This window comes from Oncorhynchus keta, chromosome 35 (assembly GCF_023373465.1).
Source record: "Oncorhynchus keta strain PuntledgeMale-10-30-2019 chromosome 35, Oket_V2, whole genome shotgun sequence".
Classification (NCBI taxonomy): Eukaryota; Metazoa; Chordata; class Actinopteri; order Salmoniformes; family Salmonidae; genus Oncorhynchus; species Oncorhynchus keta.
Window position 1 is genome coordinate 80,215,640 of NC_068455.1, and position 20,468 is coordinate 80,236,107.

At 45.1% G+C, this 20,468-nt stretch overlaps 1 protein-coding gene across 1 annotated transcript in view; it reads left to right on the forward strand.

Moving 5' to 3' along the window:
• Positions 1-5,829, forward strand: part of LOC118378694 (fibrinogen beta chain) — a 10,576-nt gene extending 4,747 nt beyond the window's left edge. Inside the window, exons 4-11 of the mRNA XM_052497976.1 lie at positions 1-11; positions 341-437; positions 1,507-1,631; positions 2,378-2,497; positions 2,792-2,914; positions 3,043-3,170; positions 4,108-4,265; positions 4,780-5,829. The exon at positions 1-11 is cut by the window's left edge and continues 173 nt beyond it. Of these exons, the coding sequence (XP_052353936.1) occupies positions 1-11; positions 341-437; positions 1,507-1,631; positions 2,378-2,497; positions 2,792-2,914; positions 3,043-3,170; positions 4,108-4,265; positions 4,780-5,011 (994 nt within the window). The 3' untranslated portion in view covers positions 5,012-5,829. The remainder of the gene's footprint in view (positions 12-340; positions 438-1,506; positions 1,632-2,377; positions 2,498-2,791; positions 2,915-3,042; positions 3,171-4,107; positions 4,266-4,779) is intronic.
• Positions 5,830-20,468: the final 14,639 nt, after the last annotated feature.

Here is a 20,468-nt window from a genome sequence, read left to right on the forward strand (position 1 = left end):
AGTCAGCAACGGTACAATACACACACACACACACACACACACACACACACACACACTTTCATATGGACATAGTGGACAGTGTCCCGACGTTCTCACAGTGGACAGTGTCCTGACGTTCTCCGCTCTGTCCAATAACTAAACATATACACTACCTTATACCTTATAGAGTGCTGTCATGTTCGCCAAGTATACTAAGCATGCTCTCCTCTCTTCTCTCCTCCGAACTCCCCCCCCCCTCTCCCCGTCAATCTCACCCCTCTCATCTCCCTCACCCCTCTCTCCCCATCTCATCTCCCTCACCCCTCTCTCCCCCTTCTCATCTCCCTTTCCCCCTCTACAGAGAATGGAGACCTGGTGAGTCGGTACACGGACAGTCTGGAGTCCCAGCATGCCTTTGCAAAGGAGGCTATAGACACAGTCTTCCCTTCTAACATTAGGTGTGTATTTGTGTGTTTGTGTGTGCTTGTGTTTGTGTGTGTTTGTGTGTGTGTGTTTGTGTGTGTGTATATCGGAGGGGCAAGGTACAGTTATTAGCATCTTCAAGACATCGCTGAAAAACATCTACTCATTGCCATGAAGATCCTATGGTCACAGCTGAAACACTTCCTTAGCGTTAGCATCAACTCACTGTCATAGAGATCCTATGGTCACAGCTGAAACACTTCCTTAGCGTTAGCATCAACTCACTGTCATAGAGATCCTATGGTCACAGCTGAAACACTTCCTTAGCGTTAGCATCAACTCACTGTCATAGAGATCCTATGGTCACAGCTGAAACACTTCCTTAGCGTTAGCATCAACTCACTGCCATAGAGATCCTATGGTCACAGCTGAAACACTTCCTTAGCGTTAGCATCAACTCACTGTCATAGAGATCCTATGGTCACAGCTGAAACACTTCCTTAGCATTAGCATCAACTCACTGCCATAGAGATCCTATGGTCACAGCTGAAACACTTCCTTAGCGTTAGCATCAACTCACTGTCATAGAGATCCTATGGTCACAGCTGAAACACTTCCTTAGCGTTAGCATCAACTCACTGCCATAGAGATCCTATGGTCACAGCTGAAACACTTCCTTAGCGTTAGCATCAACTCACTGTCATAGAGATCCTATGGTCACAGCTGAAACACTTCCTTAGCGTTAGCATCAACTCACTGTCATAGAGATCCTATGGTCACAGCTGAAACACTTCCTTAGCGTTAGCATCAACTCACTGCCATAGAGATCCTATGGTCACAGCTGAAACACTTCCTTAGCGTTAGCATCAACTCACTGTCATAGAGATCCTATGGTCACAGCTGAAACACTTCCTTAGCGTTAGCATCAACTCACTGTCATAGAGATCCTATGGTCACAGCTGAAAGACTTCCTTAGCGTTAGCATCAACTCACTGTCATAGAGATCCTATGGTCACAGCTGAAACACTTCCTTAGCGTTAGCGTCTGTATTGAACCAGGGGTTCATTCATTAAAGGCATAAAAAAAGTCTTCTTCTTCCGTCAGGATTCTTCAAGGGGTCCTTGAGAAGATCCGGCTGAAGATTCAGAGAGTGGAGAAGGCCATCCTGGCCCAGAGGGAAGAATGCAAGGAACCGTGCACTGTCTCCTGCCCCATACCTGTTGTCTCTGGTGAGGATGCGGACAGTGGGGTGGTTGGTTCTGTGGGTCGGGGTGGTTGGTTCTGTGGGTGGTTCTGTGGGCGGGTAGGTGGGTGGGTGGGTGGTTCTGTGGGTCGGGGTGGTTGGTTCTGTGGGTGAGTGGTTCTGTGGGTGGGGGTGGTTGGTTCTGTGGGTGGTTCTGTGGGCGGGTAGGTGGGTGGTTCTGTGGGTCGGGGTGGGTGGTTCTGTGGGTGGATGGTTCTGTGGGTGAGTGGTTCTGTGGGTGGGGGTGGTTGGTTCTGTGGGTGGTTCTGCGGGTGGATGGGTGGTTCTGTGGGTGGGTGGTTCTGTGTGTCGGGGTGGTTGGTTCTGTGGGTGGTTCTGTGGGTGGGTGGTTGTTTCTGTGGGTGGTTCTGTGGGTGGGTGGGTGGGTGGTTCTGTGGGTGGGTGGGTGGTTCTGTGGGTGGGTGGGTGGTTCTGTGGGTGGGTGGTTCTGTGTGTTGGGGTGGTTGGTTCTGTGGGTGGTTCTGTGGGTGGGTGGTTCTGTGGGTGGTTGGTTCTGTGGGTGGAAATATAGCTTACAGTAGGTCGGTCTGACTCATGCTAAGGTGACCCTGCCTGCCACTTCAACATCACTGTCACCTAATATGGAATTCTCTCATCATGAGAGCATGAGTCATTGATTTCTTAGGACGTTGATTTGCCAGGGCGAAAGACCGAGCTTCCGTTCCCACCTGTGGCATCAGACTAAACTTATCTGCCCCCCCCCCCCCACAGGTAAGGAGTGTGAGGACATCTTCAGGAAAGGAGGAAGGGATTCTGGGATGTATCTGATCCAGCCTGACTCCTTCTACCAGCCCTACAAGGTCTACTGTGACCAGACCACACAGAAAGGAGGTTGGTGCTCCCTCTCTCTCTCTCTCTCTCTCTCTCTCTCTGCTCTCTCTCTCTCTCTCTCTCTCTCTCTCTCTGTCTCTCTCTCTCTCTCTCTCTCTCTCTCTCTCTCTCTCTCTCTCTCTCTCTCTCTCTCTCTCTCTCTCTCTCTCTCTCTCTCTCTCTCTCTCTCTCTCTCTCTCTCTCACACACTCCAGCCATGCTTGTGTATATCTAGAACTTATAAATGCATGAGGGGGAGTGAAAAAGTGCTTTTGGAGAAAGGAATCGGAGATCTGTTTATTATCCCCCCTCCAGGCTGGACCACTATCCAGAACAGGAAGGATGGTTCTGTGGACTTTGGCCGGCGTTGGGACAACTACCGCAGTGGTTTCGGAAACATCGCCTTCAACGTTGGAAAGGGACATTGCAACACTCCAGGTGAGAGGAGGGAAATATAAATATGAATATACTACAATGGAAACATACAATTTCATTTAGATTCAGTCAATTTAGGAGGTAAAGTCATGATGTCACCGACCGTGTGTTTGTCCTGTGTCATGTGACAGGGGAGTACTGGCTGGGTAACGACCGCATCAGTCAGCTGACCAAGCAGGGACCCACTGAGGTCCTCATGGAGATGGAGGATTGGTCCGGGAACAAGGTCCACGCCCAGTACCGAAAGTTTACTATACAGGTAATAGTATCTTTACTATACAAGGAACAGACAGACAGACAGACAGACAGACAGACAGACAGACAGACAGACAGACAGAATAGATGCCCAAACGGCCAGCAGAATAGATGCCCAAACGGCCAGCAGAATAGATCCCCAAACGGCCAGCAGAATAGATGCCCAAACGGCCAGCAGAATAGATCCCCAAACGGCCAGCAGAATAGATCCCCAAACGGCCAGCAGAATAGATGCCCAAACGGCCAGCAGAATAGATCCCCAAACGGCCAGCAGAATAGATGCCCAAACGGCCAGCAGAATAGATCCCCAAACGGCCAGCAGAATAGATCCCCAAACGGCCAGCAGAATAGATCCCCAAACGGCCAGCAGAATAGATCCCCAAACGGCCAGCAGAATAGATCCCCAAACGGCCAGCAGAATAGATGAACTCCGAACTCTGGGGTCTGGAGTTGGGTTACTGGAAAGCACTTTGCACAGAAAATATTGTGAAATGTGAATAATGATAATTAAAATCCTGATTAATTGGGGGGCCTCCCGAGTGGCACAGGCTGTGTTGCAGCCGGCCGCGACCGTGAGACCCATGAGGCAGGCCCAGCGTCGTCCGGGTTAGGAGAGGGTTTAGCCAGAAGCTCTAGCTACTCCATGTGGCGGGCTGGGCGCATGCACGCTGACTGCGTTGTACAGTGTTCCCTCCGACACTTTGGTGCAGCTGGCTTCCAGGTTAATAAGCAGGCAGAGCGTCAAGAAGCAGTGCGGCTTGGTAGGGTCGTGTTTCGGAGGACGCATGGCTCTCGACCTTCGCCTCTCCCGAGTCCGTATGGGAGTTGCAGTGATGGGACAAGACTGTAACTACCAATTTGATATCACGAAATTGGGGAGAAACAGTTTTTATTTTTTAAATGTACGAAAAAATCCTGATTGATTTCTTAATGTATTGCAGGGCGAGACGTCCAACTACATATTGGCGATCGATGGGTATTCAGGAACGGCCGGTAACGTGATGCTGGACGGAGCTACGACGTTGTTTGGAGAGAACCGGACCATGACCATCCACAATGGAATGATGTTCAGCACATACGACAGAGACAACGATAACTGGTATGGGATGATGCTGGATGAGATGGGGGCTGTATGTCTGCTAGTTATTTTCCAATGAAGACCTAGACAACCAGGTGAGGGGAGGTCCTAACTAATCAATGACGACCTAGACAACCAGTTAAGGGGAGGTCCTAACTAATCATTGAAGACCTAGACAACCAGGTAAGGGGAGGTCCTAACTAATCATTGAAGACCAAGACAACCAGGTAAGGGGAGGTCCTAACTAATCATTGAAGACCTAGACAACCAGTTAAGGGGAGGTCCTAACTAATCATTGAAGACCTAGACAACCAGGTAAGGGGAGGTCCTAACTAATCAATGAAGACCTAGACAACCAGGGGAGGTGAGGTCCTAAGTAATCCTAGACCTTAGTTGATCAATCAAGTACGGGGAGGTTTGAAAACCCGCAGACACACAGCCCTCCAAGAATTACATTTGGTTTAGGTATTTTTGTTCAGTCAATCAAAACATCTCTCTCTGTGTCTGTCACCCCCCCCTCCCTCCCCTCTAACAGGACCCCAGGTGACCCGTCCAAGCAGTGTTCCCGTGAGGACGGTGGTGGTTGGTGGTACAACAGGTGTCACTCAGCCAATCCAAACGGCCGTTACTACTGGGGCGGGGCTTACACCCGGTACATGGCAAAACACGGGACGGATGACGGCATGGTGTGGATGAACTGGAAGGGATCCTGGTACTCTCTCAAAGCCATCTGCATGAAGATCAGGCCCTACTTCGCCTCGCGGTAGACACACACAGGGACACACACAGACACACGCACAGAGACACCGAGAGACACACAGAGACACACCGAGAGACACCGAGAGACACCGGAAGTGACCTTTAGCTGAATCAGGTCAAAAACAAAGGTTTGCACCCCTTTCGGGTAACCAGGACGATTCAACTCTGACCCTACGAGGTCCGTAGCTGACTTTCTGTTCTACCTGATAATTAACTGCACCCACCTGGTAGTCCCAGGTCTAAATCTGCCCCTGATTTAGAGGGGAACACCTGGTAGTCCCAGGTCTAAATCAGACCCTGATTTAGAGGGGAACACCTGGTAGTCCCAGGTCTAAATCAGACCCTGATTTAGAGGGGAACACCTGGTAGTCCCAGATCTAAATCAGACCCTGATTTAGAGCGGAACACTGAAAACAAGGTACTGGCATGGAGGCTCTCTATGTTCGTACTGTATGTGAGAGCCAACAGAGAGCAGCACTCAGTTTCCCCCAATGTGTCATAATCATAATCTGATCTAAATCTCTGAAACACTAAAGGAAACGTATAATGACTTCAATAGGGGCTTTTTTTTTAAAGACACTACAGAGGAACAAATGACGCAAGAGGAAAAGAGAGAGAAAAGCAATGTTGTTGTTTCAAACCTGGACCTGATGTCTTAATTATTATTTTTTATATATTTGGTAGAACAGAGAAAAGTCAAGTAAAAAGAGGAGTTTAAAAGAAGATTTTTAAAAACATATGTGTTGTCGCTGTGTGATGTGACGATGATGTGTGTGTGATTGATTGTCCCTTACGTTACTCAATAAAAACATATTGTGGAACTTAATTTCATGTTTTCTCGTCGTCATTGTATCAACTCACAGCCATCAGATCATTTACCTGGAATGTGAAATCAAATATGATATACAGCTATATATATATATATATACAGTGGGGAGAACAAGTATTTGATACACTGCCGATTTTGCAGGTTTTCCTACTTACAAAGCATGTGGAGGTCTGTAATTTTTATCATAGGTACACTTCAACTGTGAGAGACGGAATCTAAAACAAAAATCCAGAAAATCATATTGTATGATATTTAAGTAATTCATTTGCATTTTATTGCATAAATATAAAATATATTTAGAAAATATAAAAAATCATAAATTGCACAAATACACAAATTCTCCCCACTGCATATATATATAGAGAGAGAGTTATGGTGTAGTGTGGTGTTATCATTGTAATATGATATACAGCTGTATATAGAGAGAGAGAGTTATAGTGTAGTGTGGTGTTATCATTGTAATATGATATATGATATACAGCTGTATATATAGAGAGAGAGTTATAGTGTAGTGTGGTGTTATCATTGTAATATGATATATGATATACAGCTGTATATAGAGAGAGAGTTATAGTGTAGTGTGGTGTTATCATTGTAATATGATATATGATATACAGCTGTATATATAGAGAGAGAGTTATAGTGTAGTGTGGTGTTATCATTGTAATATGATATATGATATACAGCTGTATATATAGAGAGAGAGTTATAGTGTAGTGTGGTGTTATCATTGTAATATGATATACAGCTGTATATATAGAGAGAGAGATATAGTGTAGTGTGGTGTTATCATTGTAATATGATATATGATATACAGCTGTATATAGAGAGAGAGTTATAGTGTAGTGTGGTGTTATCATTGTAATATGATATACAGCTGTATATATAGAGAGAGAGTTATAGTGTAGTGTGGTGTTATCATTGTAATATGATATATGATATACAGCTGTATATAGAGAGAGAGAGTTATAGTGTAGTGTGGTGTTATCATTGTAATATGATATATGATATACAGCTGTATATAGAGAGAGAGTTATAGTGTAGTGTGGTGTTATCATTGTAATATGATATACAGCTGTATATAGAGAGAGAGTTATAGTGTAGTGTGGTGTTATCATTGTAATATGATATATGATATACAGCTGTATATAGAGAGAGAAAGAGTTATAGTGTAGTGTGGTGTTATCATTGTAATATGATATATGATATACAGCTGTATATAGAGAGAGAGTTATAGTGTAGTGTGGTGTTATCATTGTAATATGATATATGATATACAGCTGTATATAGAGAGAGAGTTATAGTGTAGTGTGGTGTTATCATTGTAATATGATATATGATATACAGCTGTATATAGAGAGAGAGTTATAGTGTAGTGTGGTGTTATCATTGTAATATGATATATGATATACAGCTATATACAGAGAGAGAGTTATAGTGTAGTGTGGTGTTATCATTGTAATATGATATACAGCTATATATAGAGGGCAGGTAGTTTTCCCCCGGTGATGCGTTGTGCAGACCTCACTACCCTCTGGAGAGCCTTACGGTTGAGGGCGGAGCAGTTGCCGTACCAGGCGGTGATACAGCCCGCCAGGATGCTCTCGATTGTGCATCTGTAGAAGTTTGTGAGTGCTTTTGGTGACAAGCCGAATTTCTTCAGCCTCCTGAGGTTGAAGAGGCGCTGCTGCGCCTTCTTCACGACGCTGTCAGTGTGAGTGGACCAATTCAGTTTGTCTGTGATGTGTATGCCGAGGAACTTAAAACTTGCTACCCTCTCCACTACTGTTCCATCGATGTGGATAGGGGTGTTCCCTCTGCTGTTTCCTGAAGTCCACAATCATCTCCTTAGTTTTGTTGACGTTGAGTGTGAGGTTATTTTCCTGACACCACACTCCGAGGGCCCTCACCTCCTCCCTGTAGGCCGTCTCGTCGTTGTTGGTAATCAAGCCTACCACTGTTGTGTCGTCCGCAAACTTGATGATTGAGTTGGAGGCGTGCGTGGCCACGCAGTCGTGGGTGAACAGGGAGTACAGGAGAGGGCTCAGAACGCACCCTTGTGGGGCCCCGTGTTGAGGATCAGCGGGGAGGAGATGTTGTTGCCTACCCTCACCACCTGGGGGCGGCCCGTCAGGAAGTCCAGTACCCAGTTGCACAGGGGCGGGGTCGAGACCCAGGGTCTCGAGCTTGATGACGAGCTTGGAGGGTACTATGGTGTTGAATGCCGAGCTGTAGTCGATGAACAGCATTCTCACATAGGTATTCCTCTTGTCCAGGTGGGTCAGGGCAGTGTGCAGTGTGGTTGAGATTGCATCGTCTGTGGACCTATTTGGGCGGTAAGCAAATTGGAGTGGGTCTAGGGTGTCAGGTAGGGTGGAGGTGATATAGTCCTTGACTAGTCTCTCAAAGCACTTCATGATGACGGAAGTGAGTGCTACGAGGCGGTAGTCGTTTAGCTCAGTTACCTTAGCTTTCTTGGGAACAGGAACAATGGTGGCCCTCTTGAAGCATGTGGGAACAGCAGACTGGTATAGGGATAGATTGAAAATGTCCGTAAACACACCGGCCAGCTGGTCTGCGCATGCTCTGAGGGCGCGGCTGGGGATGCCGTCTGGGCCTGCAGCCTTGCGAGGGTTAACACGTTTAAATGTCTTACTCACCTCTGCTGCAGTGAAGGAGAGACCGCATGTTTTCATTGCAGGCCGTGTCAGTGGCACTGTATTGTCCTCAAAGCAGGCAAAAAAGTTATTTAGTCTGCCTGGGAGCAAGACATCCTGGTCCGTGACTGGGCTGGGTTTCTTCTTGTAGTCCGTGATTGACTGTAGACCCTGCCACATACCTCTTGTGTCTGAGCCGTTGAATTGAGATTCTACTTTGTCTCTGTACTGACGCTTAGCTTGTTTAATAGCCTTGCGGAGGGAATAGCTGCATTGTTTATATTCGGACATGTTACCAGACACCTTGCCCTGATTAAAAGCAGTGGTTCGCGCTTTCAGTTTCACGCGAATGCTGCCATCAATCCACGGTTTCTGGTTAGGGAATGTTTTTATCGTTGCTATGGGAATGACATCTTCAATGCACGTTCTAATGAACTCGCACACCGAATCAGCGTATTCGTCAATATTTTTATCCGTATAATATAATCATATAATGCAGTAAATATACATAAAGTACTATATATAATAAAATAATTCAGTAAATATACATAAAGTATTATATATAATAAAATAATGCAGTAAATATACATAAAGTACTATATATAATAATATAAGGCAGTAAATATACATATAGTACTATATATAATAAAATAATGCAGTAAATATACATATAGTACTATATATAATCATAGAATTCAGTAAATATACATAGAGTACTATATCTAATCATATAATTAAATAAATACACATATAGCACTATATATAATCATATAATTCAGTAAATGTACATCTAGTATTATATATAATCATATAATGCTGTAAATATACATATAGTACTATATATAATCATAGAATTCAGTAAATATACATATAGTACTATATATAATCATAAAATGCAGTAACTGTATATATAGTACTATATATAATCATATAATTCTGTAAATGTACATCTAGTACTATATATAATCATCTAATGAAATAAATATACATATATTTCTATATATAATCATTGAATGCAGTAAATATACATATAGTACTATATATAATCAGAAAATGCAGTAACTGTATATATAGTTCTGTATATATAAAATAATATAATGTAGTACATATACATATAGTACTATATATAATAATATAATGCAAAAAATATACATAAAGTATTATATATAAACATATACTGCAGTAAATATACATATAGTACTCTATATAATATTAGAATGCAGTAAATAAACATAAAGTACTATGTATAATAAAATAATGCAGTAAATATACATGGAGCACTATATCTAATCATATAACTCAGTAAATATACATATAGCACTGTATAATCGCAGTTTATGATATTGACTGTCCCACTGGGTCAAAACAGCAGTCCTTTATTATAAGTTCATTAACACTCCTTTGACTCATCATTGGACTGTCAGTCAAAGTGTGTGTGTGTGCCAGCCAGCCAACCAGCCAGCCAGCCAGCCAGTCAGCCAGCCAGCCAGCCAGCCAGCCAGTCATCCAGTCAGCCAGCCAACCAGCCAGTCATCCAGTCAGCCAGCCAGCCAGCCAGTCATCCAGTCAGCCAGCCAGCCAACCAACCAGCCAGTCATCCAGTCAGCCAGCCAGCCAACCAGCCAGTCATCTCATCCAGCCAGCCAGCCAACCAGCCAGTCATCCAGTCAGCCAGCCAGCCAACCAGCCAGTCATCCAGTCAGCCAGCCAGCCAACCAGCCAGTCATCCAGTCAGCCAGCCAGCCAACCAGCCAGTCATCCAGTCAGCCAGCCAGCCAACCAGCCAACCAGCCAGTCATCCAGTCAGCCAGCCAGCCAACCAGCCAGTCATCCAGTCAGCCAGCCAGCCAACCAGCCAGTCATCCAGTCAGCCAGCCAGCCAACCAGCCAGTCATCCAGTCAGCCAGCCAGCCAACCAGCCAGTCATCCAGTCAGCCAGCCAGCCAACCAGCCAGTCATCCAGTCAGCCAGCCAGCCATTCAATCAACCAGCCATCCACCTCTCTCACTCTGGGGAGTCGAGACAAAATCAGAGCTACGGTAGGCCACATCTCTCGTTGCTCGTTGGTGTCGTCAGATCATTACGACAGCATATCTAATAAATGAGATGCTGGTGAATGTGCAACATAACCTCTTCTTCATAGGATGGCACATAGGGGATAATACATAGCGAACATATCTACTGTAGCCTACTGACAGCGAACATATCTACTGTAGCCAACTGACAGCGAACATATCTACTGTAGCCAACTGACAACGAACATATCTACTGTAGCCAACTGACAGCGAACATATCTACTGTAGCCAACTGACAGCGAACATATCTACTGTAGCCTACTGACAGCGAACATATCTACTGTAGCCAACTGACAGCGAACATATCTACTGTAGCCAACTGACAGCGAACATATCTACTGTAGCCTACTGACAGCGAACATATCTACTGTAGCCAACTGACAGCGAACATATCTACTGTAGCCTACTGACAGCGAACATATCTACTGTAGCCTACTGACAGCGAACATATCTACTGTAACCTACTGACAGCGAACATATCTACTGTAGCCAACTGACAGCGAACATATCTACTGTAGCCAACTGACAGCGAACATATCTACTGTAGCCAACTGACAGCGAACATATCTACTGTAGCCAACTGACAGCGAACATATCTACTGTAGCCAACTGACAGCGAACATATCTACTGTAGCCAACTGACAGCGAACATATCTACTGTAGCCAACTGACAGCGAACATATCTACTGTAGCCAACTGACAGCGAACATATCTACTGTAGCCAACTGACAGCGAACATATCTACTGTAGCCAACTGACAACGAACATATCTACTGTAGCCAACTGACAGCGAACATATCTACTGTAGCCAACTGACAGCGAACATATCTACTGTAGCCAACTGACAGCGAACATATCTACTGTAGCCAACTGACAGCGAACATATCTACTGTAGCCAACTGACAGCGAACATATCTACTGTAGCCAACTGACAGCGAACATATCTACTGTAGCCAACTGACAGCGAACATATCTACTGTAGCCAACTGACAGCGAACATATCCTTGTGAATTCCTTTCTGTTGCTTTATGTAATTGATAGTCTGGGTACTGATACATCCATCTTTTGAATTGCGATTCATGCTCACTGTCCAAGTTCTCATTGGGGGTAGATGAAATGCACTATTATTACCCCGAATTGTCATGCCCTGATCTGCTTCACCTGTTTCCTGTTATTGTCTCCACCCTCTCCAGGTGTCGCTTATTTTCCCCAGTGTATTTATCCCTGTGTTTCCTGTCTCTCTGTGCCAGTGTATTTATCCCTGTGTTTCCTGTCTCTCTGTGCCAGTGTATTTATCCCTGTGTTTCCTGTCTCTCTGTGCCAGTGTATTTATCCCTGTGTTTCCTGTCTCTCTGTGCCAGTGTATTTATCCCTGTGTTTCCTGTCTCTCTGTGCCAGTGTATTTATCCCTGTGTTTCCTGTCTCTCTGTGCCAGTGTATTTATCCCTGTGTTTCCTGTCTCTCTGTGCCAGTGTATTTATCCCTGTGTTTCCTGTCTCTCTGTGCCAGTTCGTTTTGTATGTTTAAGTCAAGTCAATCGGTGTGTTTTTTCCCCCGTACTCCTGTTGCAATTCTCCTTTTTCTAGTCCTCCCGGTTTTGAACCTTGCCTGTTTCTGGACTCTGTACCCGCCTGCCTTGACCTTACTGCCTGCCTTGACCATTCAACCTGCCTGACCATTCTGCCTGACCTTACTGCCTGCCTTGACCATTCTGCCTGCCTTGACCATTCTGCCTGCCTTACTGCCTGCCTGACCTTACTGCCTGCCTGACCATTCTGCCTGCCTTGACCATTCTGCCTGCCTGACCAGTCTGCCTGCCTTGACCATTCTGCCTGCCTGACCTTACTGCCTGCGCTGACCATTCTGCCTGCCTGACCAGTCTGCCTGCCTTGACCATTCTGCCTGCGCTGACCATTCTGCCTGCCTGACCAGTCTGCCTGCCTTGACCATTCTGCCTGCGCTGACCATTCTGCCTGCCTGACCAGTCTGCCTGCCTGACCATTCTGCCTGCCCTGACCATTCTGCCTGCGCTGACCATTCTGCCTGCCTTGACCATTCTGCCTGCCCTGACCATTCTGCCTGCGCTGACCATTCTGCCTGCGCTGACCATTCTGCCTGCCTTGACCATTCTGCCTGCGCTGACCATTCTGCCTGCCCTGACCATTCTGCCTGCCCTGACCATTCTGCCTGCGCTGACCATTCTGCCTGCGCTGACCATTCTGCCTGCCTTGACCATTCTGCCTGCCTGACCAGTCTGCCTGCCTGACCAGTCTGCCTGCCTTGACCATTCTGCCTGCCTGACCATTCTGCCTGCCTGACCAGTCTGCCTGCCTTGACCATTCTGGCTGCCTGACCATTCTGCCTGCCTGACCATTCTGCCTGCCTGACCAGTCTGCCTGCCTGATCATTCTGCCTGCCTGACCAGTCTGCCTGCCTGACCAGTCTGCCTGCCTGACCATTCTGCCTGCCTGACCAGTCTGCCTGCCTGACCACAAGCCTGCCTTGACCATTCTGCCTGCCTGACCAGTCTGCCTGCCTGACCAGTCTGCCTATTTTTTTGCATCAAATACCGTACGCCTTGAAAGTCGCGTACTGACTATATTTAGCGTACGTTGATGAATGACGATCACTGCAACAGCTGCAGTGTTGCTGATTAGATTAGCCATGTCATGCACAGTAGTAGTCTATGAGAATGTTTATAAAGAGAAAAAAGTGGACACATGGAGGTATTTGATTTTTGGATGGATGGCTGACATGATATTCTCTTATCTAAAATGTAGGTGAAACTTTGCTTCAGGTCACATTTCTCTAACTTTGTTATGTGTGTTTTGACCACGGGTCTCAAGCCTGGATGGCCTGGTAAAAACCTTATAGCTTCATTGCCCAATATATTCCAAGACTCTATCAAAATGCACCATGGACGTCTTGGCGGTCGTGAGCACAGTGTTTCTGATCAGCTAATTATCTTCTCGTGTATTTGTGTGACTACGAGGCTGTCTTTTGGAGCACAGCGTTTTCTGCTTGGTAACCAGAGCATTGACAGAGTGAAATGAAAGAGGCTAATTAACGAGGTCTGACGACGCCTCTCACTATATAGTAAAAGACGTGTTGTGTTGAGTCTGGCGCTAAGGTCTAATGTAGACTATTTTGAAAACTGCCGTTGTGCTGTGTTTACGAGGAGCCCCCTCGTGCATGTGTTGTTACATGAGCTGCCTGCCCGGCTGAGATCTCAGGGTAGCCTAGTGGTTAGAGTGTTGGACTAGTAACCGAAGGTTGCAAGTTCGAATCCCCGAACTGACAAGGTACAAATCTGTCGTTCTGCCCCTGAACAGGCAGTTAACCCACTGTTCCCAGGCCGTCATTGAAAATAAGAATTTGTTCTTAACTGACTTGCCTAGTAAAATAAAGGTAAAATAAATAAAAAATAAAAATATTGTGAAACCACGACACAAATGCATATCCAACGAGTGAGAGGGGTTTTAGGGACATAGACACATTTTTTTTTTTTTTTACATTCTAGAACGTCAGATTCTTCTGTCTCCCCTTCAGAACCCAGGCATTCCGTTTCTTCTAGAACCTCTTCCAGAACCTCTTCTAGAACCACCAGGATCTGTTCTAGGTCCTCAAGCTCAGTCAGCAGTTAAGTCTGGACGATGGGGATGGTTGCGTAGCCGGTCTTCGGCGGCGGGACCGACATCCACCGGCTGTGGGGTGATCTTAGGGATGTCCTTAAAAGGATAGTTATTTTTGTAGTGACTGGTAGCTGTCGTGATCGATATGGAAAGCAAAGGTCCCATTGCACAATCCTTGACCAGACAGCAGTTTGATGTCAATGTCCACCTAGCTTACAGAGAGAAACATAGGGTATACTGAGGCACTCTATTCCCCTACATAGTGCACTTCTTTTGACCAGGGCCACCTATGCAAACCACAGAGACAACGTCTGAACAGATACTCACCATATAGCGCCTTGGGGCCATATGGATCAACGAGTGTTGATTTATGCTTGATGCATACGGCCCCTAGTCAAAAGTAGTGAACTATGTAGTGTAACAGGGTACCCTTTCAGACACATGCTAATGTCCATCCAACGTCCATCATGCGTCCATCCAGCGTCCATCCAGCGTCCATCCAGCGTCCATCCAGCGTCCATCCAACGTCCATCCAATGTCCATCCAGCGTCCATCCAGCGTCCATCCAGCGTCCATCCAATGTCCATCCAATGTCCATCCAGCGTCCATCCAGCGTCCATCCAATGTCCATCCAGCGTCCATCCAGCGTCCATCCAACGTCCATCCAACGTCCATCCAGCGTCCATCCAGCGTCCATCCAGCGTCCATCCAATGTCCATCCAGCGTCCATCCAGCGTCCATCCAACGTCCATCCAACGTCCATCCAATGTCCATCCAGCGTCCATCCAACGTCCATCCAATGTCCATCCAATGTCCATCCAGCGTCCATCCAGCGTCCATCCAACGTCCATCCAGCGTCCATCCAGCGTCCATCCAGCGTCCATCCAGCGTCCATCCAACGTCCATCCAGCGTCCATCCAGCGTCCATCCAGCGTCCATCCAGCGTCCATCCAGCGTCCATCCAGCGTCCATCCAATGTCCATCCAGCGTCCATCCAACGTCCATCCAACATCCATCCAATGACCATCCGTCGTCCATCCAACATCCATCCAGCGTCCATCAATGTCCATCCAGCGTCCATCCAGCGTCCATCCAGCGTCCATCCAACGCCCATCCAACATCCATCCAATGACCATCCGTCGTCCATCCAACATCCATCCAGCGTCCATCCAGCGTCCATCCAGCGTCCATCCAGCGTCCATCCAATGTCCATCCAGCGTCCATCCAACGTCCATCCAACATCCATCCAATGACCATCCGTCGTCCATCCAACATCCATCCAGCGTCCATCCAATGTCCATCCAGCGTCCATCCAGCGTCCATCCAGCGTCCATCCAACGTCCATCCAACATCCATCCAATGTCCATCCAGCGTCCATCTGACATCCATCCGACGTCCATCCAATGTCCATCCAATGACCATCCAGCGTCCATCCAACATCTAATTTAGGATAAAAAAAATATTTAGGATTATAGTGTGCTTGTTGACATTTACTGCATTGATTGATAGGAACAAGCATTTCACAGCCCCTGTGTAAGCGACAAATAAAACGTGATTTGACTTGATCTGACATCTCGGAGAGCAAACAGGAAGGAGATGACCAAGGGCTTATATATTAACTCTGAAGTAAACATTGAAGGACCTTGACTGGTGGGATGAGGTAGGAAAAGATCATAGTTATGTTCCAAAATGGCACCCTATTTCCTGTCTTGTGCACTACTTTCATCCAGGGCCCTGGTCAAAAGTAGTGCACCGCATAGGGATTAGGGTGCCAAATGGGACAGGCCCTATGTTTGTCATGAGTCACCTGTTCTCACAATTGGAGAAAAGTCAATAGTTGTGTGCCAATAGGCCTATATTCAAGTCTCATCGCCTATCCTCATCTCCTTTTTTTTCTTTCTTTTTTTTAAATCTCCTTTCCTTCTTGAGTCCAGAAAGGAGTTTATGTTTATATTTAATGTACCATGATTTATTTTTATTTATGTTTATGTTTATATTTAATGCACCATGATTTATTTTTATTTATGTTTATGTTTATATTTAATGTACCATGATTTATTTTTATTTGTTTATGTTTATATTTAATGTACCATGATTTATTTTTATGTTTATATTTAATGTACCATGATTTATTTTTATGTTTATATTTAATGTACCATGAACTTTCCCCGGGATTAAGCTCCGGACAATGAAATATTTCATAGTTTTGATGTCTTCAGTATTATTCTATTCTAATGTAGAAAAATAATAATAAAAACCTGTGTGTCCAAATGTTGTGAGTGATTGTATGTGTTAGCCTCTTTAACATTCAACAACACACACATTATACACACACTAATCTCAGTTACCCAGAAGTTAAATTAATTTCGGGAATGCCGGGAATGCCGTTAACAATTGTGATTACCTTTGTGCAAAGGAAGTGAAGTCTCTTCCCTCTCAAATGTAAACTCTCAGTCAAGTCATGACAAGTCAAGTCAAGTCATGACAAGTCAAGTCAAGTCATGACAAGTCAAGTCAAGTCATGGCCAAAAATGATTTTTTTTTTTTTTGGAGCTGTGGTAACCATTTACCACATGGTAACCATGGTACCATGGTAACCATTTATCATCCGCACAGGGGAGCTTGAAAATCGCTGCACAGGTTTAAGAACTGCCTCCACCCAATCCATATTCATCCAATCAACAATGAAAACCCCAAACCAGGAATTAATGCTGCTCGTAATCACAGTGTTCTATGACAGATTCTCACCGTTTCTATCCACTTGAATCTGTCCACAAGAGATTACACACACACACACAGTCTTGTATAACTAACCTTGTGGGGACACACAATTAAGTCCAATTTAAAATCCTATTTTCCCTAACCCCATAAACCTAAACCTAAGCCTGACCCTAAATCTAAGCCTGACCCTAAACCTAAGCCTAACACTTAACCTAACCCTAAACCTAAGCCTAACACTTAACCTAACCCTAAACCTAAACCTAAGCCTAACCCTTAACCTAACCCTAAACCTAAACTTAATTCTAACCCTAAACCTTAACCTAAGCCTAACCCTTAACCTAACCCTAAACCTAAGCCTAAACTTAATTCTAACCCTAACACTAATTCTAACCATAACACTAAACCCCTTATAAATAACATTGGACCTTGTGGAGACTAACAAAAATGTCTACATTTGGTCAAATTTGTGTTTGTTTACTATTCTTGTGGGGACTTCAAGTCTATTTAAACACATCCAATTTACACACACAGGGCTAAGAATCTCTTCAAAGACTGTTTCAATTGAACATTAGTATTTTGAGGAATTTTGATACATTTTTTAGGCTAGAACTCCTAAACCTAAAAAATGCCCAGAGGTAGTCACTTTGAACCATTGTAGATTCGTATGATGTATTTCATAGGATTAAAATTCTGGTTTTACTAATGATTTAATTCAGTCAATATTAGCTGTGTGCTAATCGTTGGGGTGAAGGGTACATAGCTGACAGAGCACAGAGTTCATTCAACTATCCATGTTGACAACAAACTGATTGGACAAGCAAACTATTCCACCATTGAAGTTCTACATGTCAAACCAAGGTTGCCTGAACCCATTTTCTGATTTAAAAAAATATTGTACTTGTTTTTTTAAACAAATAAAGTAAAGTAGCCTATTGGTTAGAGTGTTGGGCCAGTAACCAGCAAGTAGCCCAGTGGTTAGAGTGTTGGGCCAGTAACCAGCAAGTAGCCTAGTGGTTAGAGTGTTGGGCCAGTAACCAACAAGCAGCCTAGTGGTTAGAGTGTTGGGCCAGTAACCAACAAGTAGCCTAGTGGTTAGAGTGTTGGGCCAGTAACCAGCAAGTTGCCATTTTGGTTAGAGTGTTGGGCCAGTAACCAACAAGTAGCCTATTGGTTAGAGTGTTGGGCCAGTAACCAACAAGTAGCCTATTGGTTAGAGTGTTGGGCCAGTAAACAGCAAGTAGCCTATTGGTTAGAGTGTTGGGCCAGTAACCAGCAAGTAGCCTATTGGTTAGAGTGTTGGGCCAGTAACCAGCAAGTAGCCTATTGGTTAGAGTGTTGGGCCAGTAACCAACAAGTAGCCTAGTGGTTAGAGTGTTGGGCCAGTAACCAACAAGTAGCCTAGTGGTTAGAGTGTTGGGCCAGTAACCAGCAAGTAGCCTATTGGTTAGAGTGTTGGGCCAGTAACCAACAAGTAGCCTATTGGTTAGAGTGTTGGGCCAGTAACCAGCAAGTAGCCTATTGGTTAGAGTGTTGGGCCAGTAACCAACAAGTAGCCTAGTGGTTAGAGTGTTGGGCCAGTAACCAGCAAGTAGCCTATGGGTTAGAGTGTTGGTCCAGTAACCAGCAAGTAGCCTAGTGGTTAGAGTGTTGGGCCAGTAACCAACAAGTAGCCTAGTGGTTAGAGTGTTGGGCCAGTAACCAGCAAGTAGCCTATTGGTTAGAGTGTTGGGCCAGTAACCAGAAAGTAGCCTATTGGTTAGAGTGTTGGGCCAGTAACCAGCAAGTAGCCTATTGGTTAGAGTGTTGGGCCAGTAACCAACAAGTAGCCTAGTGGTTAGAGTGTTGGGCTAGTTACCAGCAAGTAGCCTATTGGTTAGAGTGTTGGGCCAGTAACCAGCAAGTAGCCCAGTGGTTAGAGTGTTGGGCCAGTAACCAACAAGTAGCCTAGTGGTTAGAGTGTTGGGCCAGTAACCAGCAAGTAGCCTATTGGTTAGAGTGTTGGGCCAGAAACCAGCAAGTAGCCTATTGGTTAGAGTGTTGGGCCAGTAACCAGCAAGTAGCCTATTGGTTAGAGTGTTGGGCCAGTAACCAACAAGTAGCCTAGTGGTTAGAGTGTTGGGCCAGTAACCAGCAAGTAGCCTATGGGTTAGAGTGTTGGGCCAGTAACCAACAAGTAGCCTATTGGTTAGAGTGTTGGGCCAGTAACCAACAAGTAGCCAAGTGGTTAGAGTGTTGGGCCAGTAACCAACAAGTAGCCTAGTGGTTAGAGTGTTGGGCCAGTAACCAACAAGTAGCCTAGTGGTTAGAGTGTTGGGCCACTAACCAGCAAGTAGCCTATTGGTTAGAGTGTTGGGCCAGTAACCAACAAGTAGCCTAGTGGTTAGAGTGTTGGGCCAGTAACCAGCAAGTAGCCTATTGGTTAGAGTGTTGGGCCATTAACCAACAAGTAGCCTATTGGTTAGAGTGTTGGGCCAGTAACCAGCAAGCAGCCTATTGGTTAGAGTGTTGGGCCAGTAACCAACAAGTAGCCTAGTGGTTAGAGTTTTGGGCCAGTACCCAACAAGTAGCCTATTGGTTAGAGTGTTGGGCCAGCAAACAGCAAGTAGCCTATTGGTTAGAGTGTTGGGCCAGTAACCAGCAAGTAGCCTATTGGTTAGACTGTTGGGCCAGTAACCAACAAGTAGCCTAGTGGTTAGAGTGTTGGGCCAGTAACCAACAAGTAGCCTATTGGTTAGAGTGTTGGGCCAGTAACCAACAAGTAGCCTATTGGTTAGAGTGTTGGGCCAGTAACCAGCAAGTAGCCTAGTGGTTAGAGTGTTGGGCCAGTAACCAGCAAGTAGCCTATTGGTTAGAGTGTTGGGCCAGTAACCAACAAGTAGCCTATTGGTTAGAGTGTTGGGCCAGTAACCAACAAGTAGCCTATTGGTTAGAGTGTTGGGCCAGTAACCAACAAGTAGCCTAGTGGTTAGAGTGTTGGGCCAGTAACCAACAAGTAGCCTAGTGGTTAGAGTGTTGGGCCAGTACCGAAAGGTTGCTGGATCGAATCCCTGAGCTGACAAGGTGAAAATCTAGGCCTCTCATTGTAAATAAGGATTTGTTCTTTAACTGACTTGCCTAGTTAAATAAAGGTTAGGTAAAGGTTACATTAAGGTGACATTAAGGTTACATTAAGGTGACATTAAGGTTAGGTAAAGGTTACATTAAGGTTAGGTAAAGGTTACATAAAGGTTTCATAAATGTTTCATTAAGGTTACATTAAGGTGACATTAAGGTGACATTAAGGTGACATAAAGGTGACATAAAGGTTACATTAAGGTGACATTAAGGTTGACAATAAGGTTACATTAAGGTTACATTAAGGTGACATTAAGGTTACATTAAGGTGACATTAAGGTTAGGTAAAGGTTACATAAAGGTGACATAAAGGTGACATAAAGGTTACATTAAGGTGACATTAAGGTGACATTAAGGTTACATTAAGGTTACATTAAGGTGACATTAAGGTTACATTAAGGTGACATTAAGGTTAGGTAAAGGTTACATAAAGGTTT